The following is a 19,520-nucleotide window of genomic DNA, read 5'->3' on the forward strand; positions in this document are numbered from 1 at the left end:
CAAATTGTCAACTTATTATATTTTAGAGAACAGGTTAGACATTATAATAAATTTATAATTTTTTTTTGAACATTTAAGGTACATAGCTAAAAAACTTGACCACTTTGGTTTGGTCAACCTACACAACAATGAACATAATTTGAAAATTACAAACAGATTAATTTATGAACTCATTGAAAAGATAAACATAGAAACAAAAACCTTGCCTGATGCTGGTTTTGGTGCCTAAGCTTCTACCCAAAAAAAGAAAAAAAGAAGAGAAGGTGCAGGTTTTGAAAACTGCCTAGCTTGTTTTGAAGAAAAACTGTAACTCTAATCTACCATGAAATGCCTAGAGGATTGGATTCTAGGTTTGTAAATAGTAATCTTTAATTGCAATTGAAACCCATATAATCTATAGAGAAAGGATTAGTATTTGTGAACCAATTTTTTTATTTTAATCTTTTTATGAGGGACAGTTTATTAATTTAGCTGCAGACAGAGTTCCTACATGTTTTGGCAAGGAAAACATTTTTCCATATGGTTATGCCAATCCCATATAGATTCCTCTAGAATGTAAACCAAATTCAAGGATGTCACTGCCACCATTAAAAGAGGGGTGGGAAAAAGAAAGGAAGACGAATGAAAACAAAGAAAAAAAAAAAGGTCCATAAGCTCATTCATATAATCAATGTTCCTCCTTATTCCTTACAAGTTACAACAGTAATAATAACATTATTTAGCTCACCAACTGCTCACTCTCATTATTATCTTGTGGAAGTTTCCCCTCAAATATCCTCTCTCTTGCATTGCTTGCCTGAAATATCAAGAAACACAACAGAAATAACCCCTTAATAAGTAACACTATGGGTAGAACTAATAAAAAATCTTAATGAATTCAACACACTAAAACATTGTAATTGACTATCATTATGAATTCAACACTCTAAAACATTGTAAAATATTGTCCTTCATCCCATTTATTTGGAGAAGTGCTCTATCTAATTGCAAAATAGAGGCAAATCCAATCCTACCATTAGATGGAAGAAAAGGAATGACTTTGGGAATTTGATAACCATTTAGGGCCATCAAGGTTATTAGAAACCTCAATAGTTCCTAAGGTAACTCCACTATAGAGTTCTTAAAATTCAAATCATGAATGATTAATCATGATGATGACCTAATGACATAACAAAATCTTAACCATTTATTTAATCATGAATGATTAATATTTTAATAAATCCATGGTGGAGTTGCATTAAAAATTCTAACTCATTGAACAATCTAAAATTTTTTTCTCTTTTCCTTCTTCCAATTTATTGGCAACCAAGTAGAGCAAATGGGAAACATACGCTAGACTAAGATCAAAAGCATCAAGTCATAAGAGTAGAGGATAGACCTGTTTTTCCCAATTTATGCAACTTGTTATAATAGAGAGCATAACTGTCTGAACAAAAGCACCAGTTTGTATTCCAATCCATAGGCCCCTTCCTCTTAAATTTGTCATGAAACCCAGAACTGCAGCAACTGGAATTCCACAAAGATAGAATGCCCCCAAGTTGACATAAGCCCCTATATGTTGCCACCCACATCCTCTAGCAACACCTGAGTTAACAAACACCAGATAGAACTCAGCAAAAACTAAAATTTTTAGCAGACAACACTCATTGACAAAAGAGAGAAAATTTTGACCTGAGAATACCCCTTGTAAGCTGTCCAGTATAATTGACAGAGAAACCAGGGGAGCCATGGTTGTCACATAGTCCACAACTTCCTTCTCGTTGCTAAAAGTGTAACCAAAAACACTCCGGCTTGCAAGAAGGATTGCGCTTACTATACTTGTCTCTGTGACTGCAAGAAACAATACAGCAAAGACAGCCACACGAGCAGCTTTTGGGTTTCCTGCTCCTAATTCATTTGAAATTCTAGTACTGAACAAAAAGAAATTAGCATACATTATTAGAGATATGCAATTTCAACCGTTATAAACACTAGTAATATTCATAATATATAGATGTATACATAGTTTTGAGTGATCAAACCTTGCTGCAGCACCAAGTCCATACGGTATTGAATAGAGTGTTGCAATCGTATTGAGACTGCAAAAAAAGTTGATGATTAAATAGAACAATCATATTTTTTTAGGAATGGAAAATCTAATTAATTTGTAGAAGATCCATAGTGTTCTTGATATGAAATACTACAAGAAAACTTACCACACAGAAAGAACTGAAGTTTCAAGTTGCGGATTAGGTAAAAGACCAGACAACAGTATAAGAAACTCAAAAGACCACCACTGGAGGCTGCAATCATCAACAAAAAAAAAAAAAAAAAAAAAACAATATTAAAGATGAACATACAAACTCTTTTCTTTACAACTGGAGTAAATGAAAACAATTACCAAATCATTACAGCAGAAGGGATAGCAAAGCGGAAAAACTCCCCAATTCCTTGGAACAGCTCCTTAGAAATTGGAACAAGGGTTTTTTTGCAGGCAGAAGAGTACTTCACATATAAACCAAGAAAAATCACATTTAACCAATATGAAATTCCCATAGCTAAAGCTGCTCCGAGGTTTCCCAGTCCAGACTTGAATACTAAAACCCAACATAGTGGTATGTGAAAACATAGAATTACAACAGAGCTTATAAGCATTGGCTTGACTAGACTTTGTGTCTGAAGGTATCTAACGAGTGGTTGAAGTGTGGCATAAGCAAAGAGTGCAGGAACAAGCCACATTGTGAATTTCCCAGCTTCATGTGCAATTAGAGGGTCTTGACCTATCAAACTAAGTAACTTTCCCATGTTCATCCATAGCAAAGACAGAGGAAGACAGACAACGTTTAGAGAAAATATAGCAGTGTAAGTTTGAATTCCAATTTTTTGATATTGCTGAGCACCATAAGCTTGCCCACATAGAGTTTCTAGCGCACTGGCCATTCCTAACTGTTTACCACATACAAAATGAAAATCCAGTTAGTTATTTGAAATAGATATGTTCAAAGTCTTTCATCTCAGTAACTAGGTCCACAAATTTAATATTTTTTGGCCTTCAGAACATTTAAATCATCCAATATATATTTTTGTAAGTGCATGACTTCACCCATATCTTCTAGTAGCTCTGGCTTATTGAAACTCATACATGTGACTGCCGTTTGATTTTTTTTCTTTTTTTGTTTTGACAGTGTGTCACTGCCATTCAGTGAGACTAATTATTATATTTCATCCAAATCATGACAAATGCTTTCCTGCACTAGTATTCATAAATGTTATCCAAATCACAAGTTGAGCAATGTTAGTCCAATCCATTATGACAAGAAGCTGATCATTACATAAATCACACAAATATTGAAAGAACAAAATGAAACTTATAGACATGTTTAGTGATTCATTAACAAAACATGGAAGTGGTTTAGTTTACTAAACTGTTATGAATCTGGTACCCAAAGATAAAACATTATAAGGCTACCCAAGTCACCATTCCCTCATCTGACATCTCCAATTACCCCTAGTCCCGGTTAAGTTGAAAAGTAATCAATTTCCCACCCGGCATGACCTGCCTTGCCCCGAAGAGGTAATCACAAAAACTCAAATTACAGTGAGTTCAAATCACATAAAATGAACCAAGAATCTTGTCACAAGGGTAATCACAAAAACTCAGAAAGAAACAAGTTTCATGTTTTTCCAAGGTGAGCTTAAAAATATCTTGTACAAATATTATTGAAAAAAAAAAAGTGGTTGAACTAGAATTAATCCAAAGTATGCATGAAAGAAAACAAACTAAATGTTGCATTGATTTTTTTTTTTTTTTTTGGTTATTATTTATTTACTAAAAGTTGGTTAAAAAGAGAGACTTTGAAATTGTATTTAAGGAAAGAAAAACATGTATATAAGCAAATAGAAGCTAAGTAGATAACAACAAAGGCTTACAAGAAGACTGAAGCCAGTGACTGCAGAAAGAGAGATGGCTAAAGCAGTGCTAGAGAGAGCAAGTTCATCCAGATGACCCACCATCATTAATGAAATGACCTGCAACAAGTACTGTGATAGACTCACGACCGCAATAGGACCAGCCAAGATTCCCAACCTCTTGAGCTCCCCAGTGAAAGTAACCCATGTTAGAGATGGAGTTTCTGGTTTTCTTTTCTCTTCTTTGATCCCTTTTGCTAATAAGCTCTCTTCCATGTCTTTCTTTTTGTCTCTTGGCCGCCTCAATAGGTCAAACGTGGAAAATGAGAGGTCCAAGGAAAAAACAGAGAAGGAGAGAGTCCTGACTTTTTGGTATTTCCATGGCCATGTACGGTATATATCCGTGGATTATCACTGGGAACAAAGACCAGCTCCAGTCTTCGCGTAGTTTTCTTTATTTGTCAATAAAGTATTCTATTTAAAAAATAAATGTTAAAAAGCAAAACTGAGCTCTAAATTTCTCTAGTTTTTATTTTAATTTTCTAATTTTGTTTTTGTTCACTTCAGTCTTCTAAGTTTCACATTTATTTAATTAAGGCATTTTTGTTAGCTTTTGTTAAAATTTTTTAAAAGAAAAAATCAGGAAAATATTTTTTAATCATTAATAAAAAATTTTTAATTTAAAAAATTTGAAGAAAAATTTATAAAATTGAAAAATTAACCACATCATATAACAAAATTTGATGAAAAAGTTTTAATTGAATAAACTTGAAAGTTAGAGGACTGAAATGAACATAAGTAAAGTTAGAGGATTGAAATGAAATATGAAAAAACTTAAATGGTCAGTTTTACATTTCACCCAAAAATAAATAAAGGACGAACTCCAATCTAGTGGGTCCATTAAGGCGCCATAAGACATCTGTTAATGAAACATTTTAGGAAAATTTTAATACCATTTTTATAAAAAATGATAAAAATAAAAGTTAGTTTTTTTTTTCTTTTCTCATAAAAAGTTTTTAAAAATAATTCTTAAACCAATACATTTAAAGCATCTGTTAATTTTTCCCTCAAAAAAATATAATCCAATTCCAACCCATTACCTATTAATGAGTCACAATAATTTTACTTCTACCAAAAAAAAAAAAAAAAACAATAATTTCACAATATTCCAATATTATGGCCCACCACAATCTTTAATTTAATTTTTTTTTTAATAACGTGTTATGTTAATTTAGAAATTTTGTAAAATTATTGTGACTTTTTGTTGCCTCAATAGCATTACTCATAAGTCATAACACTATTAATATGTATTATTAACATTTCCTTACTCTTATAGTTGGCTTACAAAATTTTAAGATTAACCATGATTATTTTATGCATAAAATATTTATATTTATATTTATATTTAAAATTATACAAAATATAAATATACGGATAAAAAAGCATAAAACATACCATCAATATAAATATGACTAAAAAATATAACTTTTTTTAGAAGAATATAAATATGACTTGATCCTACTATTTAATAAATTCTTTTAATACATATGTTAAATAGTTGTGTCAAAACCCCTCAATCCAAACACTACAAGTGCAACACAATCCATTTAATAGATAATCTAAGAAAAATATAGGTTTACGGACTTAAGATTTTTAATGAATAATTTATTAATAAACCATTAAAAAATTTGAGGTACTCAATTATATTTAGAATTCAAATTTATGTTAGATAAAAATGACATTTACTTATATTAAATGAGTCATGTCATGATAATTGCAGGTTAAGCAAGTCAACATAAAATTGACTAGTTATTAATCGTGTTAAAGCATGTCCACCCATTTTGACATGAACCCAGTTATACTAAACACTAATTCACAAAAAATCATGTTGTATTCATGAGTCATGTCATACATTCTCACCCCTAATCGCTACATAGTGGGTTAGAGGAAGATAACTCTAAACTAGCAACAACCATTTCATTCAACATGAGTATTTTTTATTTTTCAATGGACTTACATCTTTCATTAATGGAATTTGTTTGATGTAGTGAGTACTAGCTCAAGTTGTTTGTTGTTCAAAAATTCTTGAAATGTTTGGGGGGGAGTATCATTTCTTGAAATGTTTGGTGGAGGGAAATGCCATTTCATATAATATCAATGGAGGTTGATTTAATTTTCAATATATATATGACATTAAAAAAACGGAAGATATATGTAACAAATCAAATAAACTGTTGTGGTCCACCTTGTGGAAGCTTACTGCCAAAATAATGGAAGATTTTTTTTTTTTTTGAAGGAATACCATTAGTTCATAAACTTTTTTTTAAAATTTTTTTTAAATCATTCCTTTATTGTAGCGTAAAAATAAAAAGGAAATGTGTGATGCCCCAATTTGATTGATTATGTGATGTGTGTGAGTGAGTGATAAGTCCCACATCGAGTATTTACTGGGTAGATCTAGGCTTTATTAACAAATATAAAGAGTCTCAATTGTGACTAATCCTTTTGAAATATAACACAGATATGGCTAACGATTTTCCTTGGATTGTTACAAAAATGAATCTTCCTTTTTTAATTAAATGATGATAAAAGATTGTTGTCTTGGTCTAATAATAAAGAGCTATCATTAAGAGTAAACAATCACAAGTTGAAATTCTCTAAAAAAACGATAGAAGAATTCCTAATTTCATGATTTCTACATTGATATATTTAAAAAAGACCATTGGACTTCTATTACAACATTTTTTTCTTTTTCTAATTTGTTCTATTACAACTTATGTAATAAACATATGAAAATCAATTCGTCAAAATCCTCTGCTTGCTCACATTAATCCATTTGTTGAAGATCTTTAATAATCCTCTATCTTGCCTTGCTTGCAATATCCAGGCAACCCAGTCGAAGGTCTATCTTATACAGGTATTACATGAGTTTTATGACAGTAAATATTTAAAATCTCATGTTGTCATAATATATTGATAATAGGAAATTTGATATAAACAGGACTACACTGGCAAAACAGGTTCTGTAAATATTCTGTTACAGTCATGTTGTCATATTTGAACCATGGGATTCATCTCTTTCCATCCCAGTGACATTGTCCTTGTAACATTTATTAGGATAGATGAAAACCATTAATGGTTATAAATTGAACATAACGAACAATAATTGATGAACTTGTAAGTATTTGAGTTTGTGGGATCCGCTATTATATAAGAGCTGAGAGTATCACGTAACAATAATTAATGAACTTGTAAGTATTTGAGTTTGTGAGATCCGCTATTATTTAAGAGCTGAGAGTATCACGTCACTATATTTTTGGTACACTTAATAATTTTTTGTAATTGGGATCAGAATAAGGCATTCATATATCCTACTACAACACTCCCCCCCCCCCAAAAACAAAATTCATACCAAACAAAAGGGTTACAGCTGTAGTACAATGTGAGTTTGACTTTGATACCAAGCTGAGCAGAGTGGAATCGAGAGTACATTTGTTTAGGCGGGAAATCAATCTTGCTTGTGAATTGAACATGAGCTAAATATACTGCGAAGTGGATAAACTAAGCTCATTTATATAATCAATGTTCCTCCTTATTCCTTCAGGTTACAACAGTAATAATAACATTATTTAGCTCACCAAAATTCTCTGCTCACTCTCATTATTATCTTGTGGAAGTTTCCCCTCAAATATCCTCTCCCTGGCATTGCTTGCCTGAAATATCAAGAGACACAACAGAAATAACCCCTTAAAAAGGAACACTATGGGTAGAACTGATAAAAAATATTATAGACTTCGACAATCTAAAACATTTTAATTGTGATTGACTATCATTATGAGGTTCAGAGTGATATTGTCCTTCATCCCATTTATTTGGAGATGTCCTCTGCCTAATTGCAAAATAGACGCAAATCCAATCCTACCAAGGGATGGAAGAAAAGGAATGACTTTGGGAATTTGATAACCATTTAGGGCCATCAAGGTTATTAGAAACCTCAAGAGTTCCTAAGGTAACTCCACTGTAGAGTTCTTAAAATTCAAATCATTCTTTCTTTAATAAGTAGTTTAGATTTTGCTTCATTATTTTTATTTAAATGATGATGACCTAATGACATAACAAAATCTTAACCATTCATTTAATCATGAATGATTAATATTTTAATAAATCCATGGTGGAGTTGCATTAAAAATTCTAACTCATTGAACAATCTAAAATTCTTTTCTCTTTTCCGTAATCCAATTTCTTGGCAACCAAGTAGAGCAATTGGGAAACATACGCTAGACAAAGATCAAAAGCATCAAGTCATAAGAGTAGAGGATAAACCTGTTTTTCCCAATTTATGCAACTAGTTATAATAGAGAGCATAACTGTCTGAACAAAAGCACCAGTTTGTATTCCAATCCATAGGCCCCTTCCTCTTAAATTTGTCATGAAACCCAGAACCGCAGCAACTGGAATTCCACAAAGATAGAATGCCCCCAAGTTGACATAAGCCCCTATATGTTGCCACCCACATCCTCTAGCAACACCTGAGTTAACAAACACCAGATAGAACTCAGCAAAAACTAAAATTTTTAGCAGACAACACTCATTGACAAAAGAGAGAAAATTTTGACCTGAGAGTACCCCTTGTAAGCTGTCCAGTATAACTGACAGAGAAACCAGGGGAGCCATGGTTGTCACATAGTCCACGACTTCCTTCACGTTGCTAAAAGTGTAACCAAAAACACTCCGGCTTGCAAGAAGGATTGCGCTTACTATACTTGTCTCTGTGACTGCAAGAAACAATACAGCAAAGACAGCCACACGAGCAGCTTGTGGGTTTCCTGCTCCTAATTCATTTGAAATTCTAGTACTGAACAAAAAGAAATTAGCATACATTATTAGAGATATGCAATTTCAACCATTATAAACACTAGTAATATTCATAATATATAGATGTATACATAGTTTTGAGTGATCAAACCTTGCTGCAGCACCAAGTCCATACGGTATTGTATAGAGTGTTGCAATCGTATTGAGACTGTAAAAAAAGTTGATAATAAAGTAGAACAATCAGATTTTTTAGGAATGGAAAATCTAATTAACTTGTAGAAGATCCATAGTGTTCTTGATATGAAATACTACAAGAAAACTTACCACACAGAAAGAACTGAAGTTTCAAGTTGCGGATTAGGTAAAAGACCAGACAGCAGTATAAGAAGCTCAAAAGACCACCACTCGAGGCTGCAATCATCAACAAAAAAAAGAAAAAAAAAAAATATTAAAGATGAACATACAAACTCTTTTCTTTACAACTGGAGTAAATGAAAACAATTACCAAACCATTATAGCAGAAGGGATAGCAAAGCGGAAAAACTCCCTAATTCCTTGGAACAGCTCCTTAGAAATTGGAACAAGGGTTTTTTTGCAGGCAGAAGAGTACTTCACATATAATCCAAGCAAAATCACATTTAACCAATATGAAATTCCCATAGCCAAAGCTGCTCCAAGGTTTCCCAGTCCAGACTTGAATACTAAAACCCAACATAGTGGTATGTGAAAACATAGAATTACAACAGAGCTTATAAGCATTGGCTTGACTAGACTTTGTGTCTGAAGGTATCTAACGAGTGGTTGAAGTGTTGCGTAAGCAAAGAGTGCAGGAACAAGCCACATTGTGAATTTCCCAGCTTCATGTGAAATTAGAGTGTCTTGGCCTATCAAACTTAGTAATTTTCCCATGTTCATCCATAGCAAAGACAGAGGAAGACAGACAAGGTTTAGAGAAAATATAGCAGTGTAAGTTTGAATTCCAATTTTTTGATATTGCTGAGCACCATAAGCTTGCCCACATAGAGTTTCTAGCGCACTGGCCATTCCTAACTGTTTAACACATACAAAGTAGAAAATCCAGTTAGTTATTTGAAATAGATATGTTCAATGTCTTTCATCCCAGTAACTAGGTCCACAAATTTAATGTTTTTTGGCCTTTAGAACATTTAAATCATCCAATATATATTTTTGTAAGTGCATGACTTCACCCATATCTTCTAGTAGCTCTGGCTTATTGAAACTCATACATGTGACTGCCGTTTGATTTTTTTTCTTTTTTTGTTTTGACAGTGTGTCACTGCCATTCAGTGAGACTAATTATTAAATTTCATCCAAATCATGACAAATGCTTTTTTGCACTAGTATTCATAAATGTTATCCAAATCACAAGTTGAGCAATGTTAGTCCAATCCATTATGACAAGAAGCTGATCATTACATAAATCACACAAATATTGAAAGAACAAAATGAAACTTATAGACATGTTTAGTGATTCATTAACAAAACATGGAAGTGGTTTATTTTACTAAACTGTTATGAATCTGGTACCCGAAGATAAAACATTATAAGACTACCCAAGTCACCATTCCCTCATCTGACATCTCCAATTACCCCTAGTCCCGGTTACGTTGAAAAGTAATCAATTTCCCACCCGGCATGACCTGCCTTGCCCCGAAGAGGTAATCACAAAAACTCAAATTGCAGTGAGTTCAAATCACATAAAATGAACCAGGAATCTTGTCACAAGGGTAATCACAATAACTCAGAAAGAAACAAGTTTCATGTTTTTCCAAGGTGAGCTTAAAATATCTTGTACTAATATTATAGAAAAAAAAGTGGTTGAACAAGAATTAATCCAAAGTATGCATGAAAGAAAACAAACTAAATGTTGCATTGGATTTTTTTTTTTTTGGTTATTATTTATTTACTAAAAGTTGGTTAAAAAGTAAGACTTTAAAAATGTATATAAGCAAAAAAAAGCTAAGTAGATAACAACAAAGACTTACAAGAAGACTGAAGCCAGTGACTCCAGAAAGAGAGATGGCTATAGCAGTGCTAGAGAGAGCAAGTTCACCCAGATGACCCACAATCATTAATGAAATGACCTGCAACATGTACTGTGATAGAGTCACGACCACCATAGGACCAGCCAAGAATCCCAACCTCTTGAGCTCCCCAGTGAAAGCAACCCATGTTAGTGATGGAGTTTCTGCTTTTCTTTTCTCTTCTTTGATCCCTGTTGCTAATAAACTCTCTTCCATGTCTTTCTCTTTGTCTCTTAGCCGCCTCAGTAGCTCAAACGTGGAATATGAGAGGTCCAAGGAAAAAACAGAGAAGGAGAGATTCCTGGACTTTTGATATTTCCGGGGCCATGTGTGGTATATATTAATGTTATGAATATCGTTCCGGATCCATTTTAGTTTGTTCATTAGAATGGAATATTTCGGTATTGGCTTATTTCGGTATCAACCTATTTCGATATACCATTTTAAGGCGTTTTTGGGTTTCTAAAAATTTATATGTTCTTATATAACATAAAATTATCAATTCAAAGAAAAGACACCATTTAATTGTATAAAACTATAAATTAAACACAAATCTACAAATCACAAAGTGTCAAACAGCATTTTAAAAAAATGACCCAAAATCAAAATCATTACACAAATCAAAATTGAAAATCAAATGTATACCATTTCTTTTAAAAAGATATATATACCATATTATTTATTTCATTATTACATATATATATATATATATATATCAGTTTAATATCAATTAATAGAATATATTATATATTTTACAGTCAAAATATATCTAAAATAAAATAAGATAAAATAATAAATTATAGTGCCTGGAGAGGAAAATGAATGATAACTTGATAAGTTCTTAGGCTTTTAATTTTTTAGAGAAAGAGAAAACAAATATAAAAAATAGAACATTGCTACGTAAGACATAGAGTAAAGAAAAGACAAATGAGAAAGAAGCAAAGAAAATACAATAAATGAGAGGAAGAAGAGTAAAAAGTAAAGTAGTAGTAGCTGACAATATGATGCGGAGAAAAGTTAAAAAAGCAAATGTAGTGTATCATTTTTCCGCCCAAAATTCCAGTTTTGGCCGGAATTGGCCGAAACAGTCCGTAATGGTCGGAATGTACTGAAATTCACTGGAACAAAGACCAGCTCCAGTCTTTGCGAAGTTTTCTTTATTTGTCAATAAAGTCTTTTATTCAAAAAATGAAAGGTTAAAATGTAAAACTGATCTTCTAAATTTCTTTAGTTTTTATTTTAGTTCTTTAAATTTGTTTTCGTTCATTTCAGTCCTCTAGGTTTCAGATTTATTCAATTGAATAAACTTGAAAGTTAGAGGACTAAAATGAACAAAAGTAAAGTTAGAGAATTGAAATAAAATCTAAAGAAACTTATATGGTCAGTTTTGCATTTTATCTATAAATAAATAAAGGACCAGTTCCAATCTAGTGGGTCCGTTAAGGCGCCTTAAGGCATTTGTTAATGAACCATTTTTGGAAAATTTTAAGAGTAATACTACAGACAAACTATTTTATAATATTTTTACAAACTACTGATGTGGCTTTAGTAATTTTCAAATAATCATTGATAAACATGAATGTGATATTAGTGGTGAACCCATGTTAGAACTAATAAGAATTTACCACATCAATAATTTGTAAAAATATTGTAAAATAGTTTGTGACTGTAATATTACTCAAATTCTAATACCATTTTTATGAAAAATATAAAAAAAAATGATAAAAATAAAAGTTAGTTATTTTTTTTCTTTTCTCATAAATTTTTTTTAAAATAATTCTTAAACCAATACTTTTAGGGCATCTATTAATTTTTCCCTCAAAAAAATATCATCCAATTCCAACCCATTACCTAACAACGAGTCGCAATAATTTTACTTCTAACAAAAAAAAAAACAATAATTTTACAATATTCCAATATTATGGCCCACCACAATCTCTAATTTAATATTTTTTTAATATGTGTCATGTTAATTTAGAAATGTTGTAAAATTATTATGACTTTTTGTTGCCTCAATAGCATTACTCATGAGTCATAACACTATTAATATATATTATTAACATGACTCATTAATCAGCCAGAGGAAAATAACTTCAAATTATTTTGAAGCTAAACATTTCCTTACTCTTATAGTTGGCTTACAAAATTTTAAGATTAACCATGATTATTTTATGCATAAAATATTTATATTTAAATGAAAATTTAAAATTATACAAAATATAAATATACCAATAAAAAAACATATAACACACAATCAATATAAATATGACTAATAAAAAAAACATAAATATAACTTTTTTTTAGAAGAATATAAATATGACTTGATTCTACTATTTAATAAATTCTTTTAATACATATGTAAAATGGCACAGAGTTTAGCCTCAAATTAGTTTGGGAGCTAATTCCTCCAACCTAATATATGATGATTTATAAGACTATCCATGTGTATTATATAAATAAGTCACATGACTCATTAAAAAAGTCACATAAACAAAATTACACATGAATGATCTATTCAATCACCTATAAGGGTGGAAATTCGTGTTAGGAGGTTGTGATTGTATCATGTTGAGGTAAGGGTAATTAAATACATTGTTTAACCCTAACCCAACCCATTTAATAGTTGTGTCAAAACCCCTCAATCCAAACACTATAAGTGCAACACAACCCATTTAATAGATAATCTAAAAAAAAAAAAAGTTTATGGACTTAAGATTTTTAATGAATAATTTCTTAATAAACCATTAAAAGATTTTGAAGTACTCAATTATATTTAGAATTCAAATTTATGTTAGATAAAAATTACATTTACTTATATTAATTGAGTCATGTCATGATAATTGCCGGTTAAGCAAGTCAACACAAAATTGATCAGTTATTAATCGTGTTAAAGCATGTCCACCCAATTACACTAAACACTAATTCACAAAAAAATCTTTTGTATTCATGGGTCATGTCATACATTGTCACCCCTAATCGCCATATAGTGGGTTAGAGGAAGATAGCTCTAAACTAGCAACAATCATTTCATCCGACATGAGTATTTTTTATTTTTCAATGGACTTACATCTTTTATTAATGGAATTTGTTTGATGTAGTGTGTACTAGCTCAAGTTGTTTGCTGTTCAAAAAATCTTGTTTAGGCATTTCATATCATCCATACATACATAATGTTTTGATATAAGATTTCAATTCTTTCATGTTTCAGCAGAAGTAAGTATACTGTTCCATGGAGTTAAGGTCCAAAATATGGAAGACAAAGATGTTTCCATGACTCTACCACCTAGTTAATTATGTTCTGCTTAATTCCTATTTCATGGCCACATATCTTTTAGGCTATGGAGTTAAACTTTTTCCTATAAAATGTTAAAAAAAATTGCATTAATTTAGGAAATTAATATATTTTTTTGTTGGTTTTTAGAGAAAAGTTAGGACATTAGTTAACAATAGAATTCATTAAATATAAAAGTGAAATTTTAACTGGGAGACCTGAAAAGGGCAGGTGTTGTAGTTCCACAATCATAGTACAATAAAAATAACATAGCAATCTGATTTTACTCTGAATTTTTTATTTATTTAAAATCTTCTCCTATAAAATTTTATCGTTTTATATTTCTTTTAATTACTTAATAATATATGATTTCATCTTCTCATAAATAATGGTTCCGTATTGGGAATTGGCTCTTTCTTCTTCGAACTTTAAATGGGTATTGGAATGCTTGGTGTTCAAATTATGGGGATCTAAGTCCTACAAAAATGGGGGATCTAAGCATATCAACCATGCTTGGCGCGAAAAAATTAGATCAACCAAGGAGATGGTCCATCAAATATGTGTCAGGGCTTAGGACTCTTTAAACACATCTATCTCAAAACTAAACTTTCAAGGTTCAGTTCAACAAGGCTGTTTCCTTCAAATTAATAACAAAAATTTCCAAGACAGTATATATAAAAATCGATGGTTTTGGGGTAAAATAATTTAAACCTAGATGTCTTTGTCGAAAATACCATAATGTATTATGCAGTTGAGCTTTATAGACTATGTAGCCATCCCTATTTTACTAGAGTAATGATTATCACACATACTCCTTATTACATACTCATTGTAGTAAGTTTCAGTTAGTTCAGCTGGTAAAGTCTCTGATGGTTGTATAAGAGATTTAGAGTTCAATTCTCGCCTACACCAAAAACTGATTGGTGTCTTGGTCTGATAATAAATAGCTATTATCAGGAGCGGACGCCATAGGTTGAAACTCTATAAAAAAATAAAAAAAACATACTCATTGTATACATACTGCCACATGGACTAAAATTGTATTTTCAAAACACCATTTCACAATTTTTAACTATAGATTCTATAGTGTCAAAAGAGGGTGTGTTCGGAGTGTAATAAGGAAAATTCTTAAGTATTTCTGAAACACGGAGAAATGATGCTCCCTCCTCTCATATTCATGATGGACTCTATCATGAATTTAATAAGTAAACCCTACCATAAATGTAAGATGAGAGAGTACTATTCTCCATATTCCAAAAAGACCTAAAAATTAATCGTGCAATAAAATTTTCTATTTTATTTAACATGGTCCTGCCTGACAATTTGTGGCTTAAATTATTTAAGTACACAAGCTGGCTTTAACTTTTGTGTTTTGGTATCTGTCTATTACTTGTGAGTCACCTTTTGTTTTAACCTAAAACCGACCTATTTGTGATATGTATTAGGTTTCTTGATTGTTTATGGGGTTTGCTTTGTTGTGCAGTCTTATCTATTCTTCATCCTTAGTATGCTGTCCTGTGCTGCAATTAGATTAGGGAAATAGAAACTTATCTATTCTTCTCTTATGAGTTGTGTTGAATCTTTTATTATTTTTTTAGTTTTCTTCATTCCTTTTATCTATTCACTATTTGTAAGATTTTTCCCAAGCCCATATAGTTCTCACAACCAATCTTAGTTTTAAGAAGGAATAGAATTTCATTCCACCAACAAAATAAACCCAACCAAATCAAATAAACAAATTGAGACAATTTTTAACCCATCTCAACATTGACTCGAATTAGTAATTAGTAATTACAACTAGTAATCTTCCTTCTTTTTATAGGACCCAAAAGCAAAAGTCATGAATTTAGTCAAACTCCATAACACTGGGACCAATTAAAAAAAGTAATTGACAACATGATTACAAAAAGTTCACATAATCTTTTTTTTTTTTTTTTAATGTAAGAGCATTCTCATCAGATGTTTAAAAAAAAAATGTTATTTTGACACACCAAACACCTACTTTATCATTTTACCACATCATTTTAAAATATCTCATTTATGAGATGTTTTATCCTTCAATTCTATACATTAAAATAATATTTACTACATATTAAAATAATATATTAACTCCTCCTATCATCATCATCATCATCAACAACAACAACAACAACAACCACCACCCCTACCACAACAACGGCCACAGCCACCACTGGCACAAACCCACATCCACCAATGCCACCTCAAAAAAAAAAAAAAAAAAAAAAAAAAACACAACCAGAGAGATTTTCACAAACCCACATCCACCACCGGCACAAACCCACGCCTCCGTCGCCGTCACTGAGGGAAGTTTTCACTTCTGGCCATCGTGTCCTTCACACTGGAGTTCCTCTTCGTCGTAAAGTGGGTCAGTGATCAGTGGCGAGATCGGCGTGGTGAGATCAGCGATGAGAAAAAACAAGATCATCAGCGTGGCCAGACAGAGAGAGAGAGAGAGAGATGTGTTGCAGACGAGAGAGAGAGAGAGAGAGAGAGAGAGAGAGAGAGAGAGAGAGAGAGAGAAAGTTGAGTTGCAGATGAGAGAAAGAGAGAAAAAAAAAAACGAATTTAATAAACCAAACAGTGTTTGACATATATCTTCGTACCGTCTCATCTTTGAAACGGTACTGTGCATATATGTTAAATTTTTTGGCATTTAAAACATTTCATGAGGTTTATATTTTAGAGTTTGGTGTGCCAAATGTGCCATATTTTGACATTTGGCATGCTCGATGAGAGTGCTCTAATGCCAGCAAATATTTTATGAGTAATGTTAGAGACACGTAAAGTCTCATAATTTTTGTCACAACTCATTATGTTGTGAGTTAGGAGCAGGAAATCAAATCAAATAAGCAATTTGAGACAATTTTTAACCCATCTCAACATGGACTCAAATTAGTAATTAGTAATTACAACTAGTAATCTTCCTTCTTTTTGTAGGACCCAAAAGCAAACGTCATGAATTTAGTACTCCATAACACTACGACCAATAAAAAATAGTAATTGACAACATGATTAGAAGGAGTTCACATAATCTTCTTTTGTTTTTTAATGTAATGTCGGCAAATAGTTTATGAATAATGTTAGAGACATAAAGTATCATTATTTTTTTCACAACTCGTTATGTTGTGAGTTGTGAACAGTAAATGTGTGAACTTATCATTTAGTCTTTGTTATTCACAACTTGTCACATGATGAATTGCAGAAAAAATTATGAAACTTTTTGTGTTCACAGTATTTTCCATATTTTATTCCAGGGAAAAACCTGGGATCTGCAATATGGGTGAGTCAAGTTTGTGGCACACCCAACCAAGTCTCAGGAATATGTTTAAATTACGAGCATTAATGTGCAAGAGACATAACGGTATGAATACAGCTTTTTGGAACAAAGTGGAATTCATAATGTCTAGGGCCTGTTGGGTAGAGTGGTTCAAACCAACTCTACCAAATTTTAAACAACCTTACATATTTTTTTACATATCTTTTCATCATATATATTTTAAAAATTTACAAATAACTCAACTTAAATGCCTCTACCAAACCGACTCTGTATATATAATGAATTACAAAGTGTGAGCAAACGTGGCAAAATGGCATGCTGGAAAAAAGAGTGTTGTCATTATCAAAAATATTGAAACCCACAATAATTGTATGGGTAAGAAGAAAGTTCACGCGTTGCGTTCGTTCCACATCGGAGGGGCCAGGGTTCACTTTTAGAAAAGTTAATAGAAGTTCCGTTCATGCATTTTCATCTCCGAGGAAAAGTCCAAAAACGTCTTTTACTTTTTGAGAAGAAAGTTCAAATACATCTTCATATAACTAATAATTAACAATGATATACTAATGTTATAAAAAAAATAATAATAAATGATGTGACAGAAAAACAACTAACAAAAACAAAATCTACGTCCCTGGGTCTGTTGGCATCCACATAAATAAATAATATATAATACGTGTATATATACGGATATAAATAAAAATAATTAGTCAATCACAATTATACATGTATATAAATTTAAATTATATATGATATAAGAGTTATAATTTACATATTTTTTAAGTCATAAATTTTTTAAAATATGTAATGATTTTTTATTTGGACTTTTCGGTTATTTTTTCACCAAATAATTTACTCTTGGCACAATGGTCACTTTACAAGTATAAATACTTGTGCAGTGTAGAGAGGAGGATAAAGGCTAAAGTTCAAGCCTTCAAAAGAGAGTTTCACACATATATACACTTTGATTATGCTAGAGTAGAATTTTTATCTTATATATATATATATATATATATATATAAATAGATTATTTAGCGCAAAATTGAATTTCAATTGAAATTCAATTTAAAATCTAATTAAATTTAGACTTATCGATTTTGCACCTAATAATTCACTTGACACAAAAACTAAAAAATATAGATGAGACACATGGCTTAAAATTGGACTCTAATTAAAATTCAATTTAAAATTTAATTGAATTTTTTCTCAAATTTAGCTTTAAATATAAATATATATATATATATATATATATATATATATATATATGAGATATGTTCAAGTTACACCTAATGTAACTCTACCAAAGTTACACCTTTTTTAAATCGTAGATTTCTAAGAAATCTAATGGTTAGAAAATCACTATAATCAATGTCTTCTTTAAATTAATTGCTTTCCATATTAGCTAACCTAATTAATTTGAGAGAATATTATATTATTTTCTTTTTAACATTCTTTCTCTCTCCTAATCAATTCATCCCTAACCTTATACAAAAGCATATTCTCATCTTTCTTGGGCATGGAGGCAGTTGTGCTGGACTTTCAATTGTTTAATAAGCCATTGATGAGGGATTGTGTAATGACCAAATCTGCATATTCAAACAGAACCCTTGTATTATTGCTCTATTGATTTATCAAAATTAAAAATACTTTTGCTGGGAATCTTTTTCAACATACCCATTATAACTTTTGAATGTCACATCGCTAAATCCACTTGAGAGCAAGGACATTGAGGATTTTTCACCAAATTTATATTTTATTTATATTGAACGACATCATCAACTGCTAAAAAATCAAACAATTATCATTCACAATTACTTAGGGCTACATCACTAATAGCTCCAATGCTAGGCTTAAATTACAGAAAATCTTGCAACGATGCAATGGTCAAAACTATAGCTAAGCACCACTAGTGTGACGTCTATGGCATTGTTGATTAACATTCTCCACAAATTTCTAACGACAACCGAGCAGATTGATAATATAAAATTTAGTTAAATCTCATATTCTCGGAAAACAAGGATTGTGTTCATAAAAAATAAAAGCCAACTCACCCCAAAGTATACTTTTTCTAAACAACTTCTTCACGCCAATGATTGGGCATGTTTCACAATCAGAGGATAGTTTTTAGAAAGTATTTACAAGAACATGAGTATGTAAAAGCCATTTGGCTTAACCTTGCATGTTTAGACCCCTAAGGCTAATCGAG

At 31.3% G+C, this 19,520-nt stretch overlaps 2 protein-coding genes across 2 annotated transcripts; both read right to left on the minus strand.

The window, feature by feature from the left end:
* Positions 1–624: 624 nt before the first annotated feature.
* On the minus strand, positions 625–4,279 carry LOC142607970 (protein DETOXIFICATION 12-like). The gene is made up of 7 exons (XM_075779663.1): positions 3,910–4,279; positions 2,381–2,925; positions 2,196–2,282; positions 2,022–2,078; positions 1,672–1,910; positions 1,379–1,584; positions 625–796 (listed from the first exon to the last, which is right to left on the minus strand). The coding sequence occupies exons 1-7, from the start codon at positions 4,162–4,164 to the stop codon at positions 719–721; spliced, it is 1,467 nt and encodes a 488-aa protein (XP_075635778.1). The 5' UTR covers positions 4,165–4,279; the 3' UTR covers positions 625–718.
* Positions 4,280–7,056: 2,777 nt separating this feature from the next.
* On the minus strand, positions 7,057–11,084 carry LOC142606656 (protein DETOXIFICATION 12-like). Its single transcript, XM_075777982.1, has 8 exons — positions 10,710–11,084; positions 9,209–9,753; positions 9,028–9,114; positions 8,855–8,911; positions 8,505–8,743; positions 8,212–8,417; positions 7,527–7,601; positions 7,057–7,433 (listed from the first exon to the last, which is right to left on the minus strand). Exons 1-8 carry the CDS (start codon positions 10,962–10,964, stop codon positions 7,425–7,427), a joined length of 1,473 nt encoding a protein of 490 aa, XP_075634097.1. The 5' UTR covers positions 10,965–11,084; the 3' UTR covers positions 7,057–7,424.
* Between the last annotated feature and the right edge of the window lie 8,436 nt (positions 11,085–19,520).

This window comes from Castanea sativa, chromosome 8 (genome assembly GCF_040712315.1).
Source record: "Castanea sativa cultivar Marrone di Chiusa Pesio chromosome 8, ASM4071231v1".
NCBI classification, from domain to species: Eukaryota; Viridiplantae; Streptophyta; class Magnoliopsida; order Fagales; family Fagaceae; genus Castanea; species Castanea sativa.

What these genes read in the sequence shown, in the direction of transcription:
- LOC142607970 (XM_075779663.1), bottom strand. Translation starts at nt 4,164, where the DNA reads ATGGAAGAGAGCTTATTAGCAAAAGGGATCAAAGAAGAGAAAAGAAAA. An exon ending in CCTTCTGCTGTAATGATTTG is followed by an intron (nt 2,283 to 2,380) that starts GTAATTGTTTTC and finishes TGATGATTGCAG; the next exon opens with CCTCCAGTGGTGGTCTTTTG. An exon ending in ACTTCAGTTCTTTCTGTGTG is followed by an intron (nt 2,079 to 2,195) that starts GTAAGTTTTCTT and finishes CTTTTTTTGCAG; the next exon opens with TCTCAATACGATTGCAACAC.
- LOC142606656 (XM_075777982.1), bottom strand. Translation starts at nt 10,964, where the DNA reads ATGGAAGAGAGTTTATTAGCAACAGGGATCAAAGAAGAGAAAAGAAAA. An exon ending in ACTTCAGTTCTTTCTGTGTG is followed by an intron (nt 8,912 to 9,027) that starts GTAAGTTTTCTT and finishes CTTTTTTTACAG; the next exon opens with TCTCAATACGATTGCAACAC. An exon ending in CTTACAAGGGGTACTCTCAG is followed by an intron (nt 8,418 to 8,504) that starts GTCAAAATTTTC and finishes TTGTTAACTCAG; the next exon opens with GTGTTGCTAGAGGATGTGGG.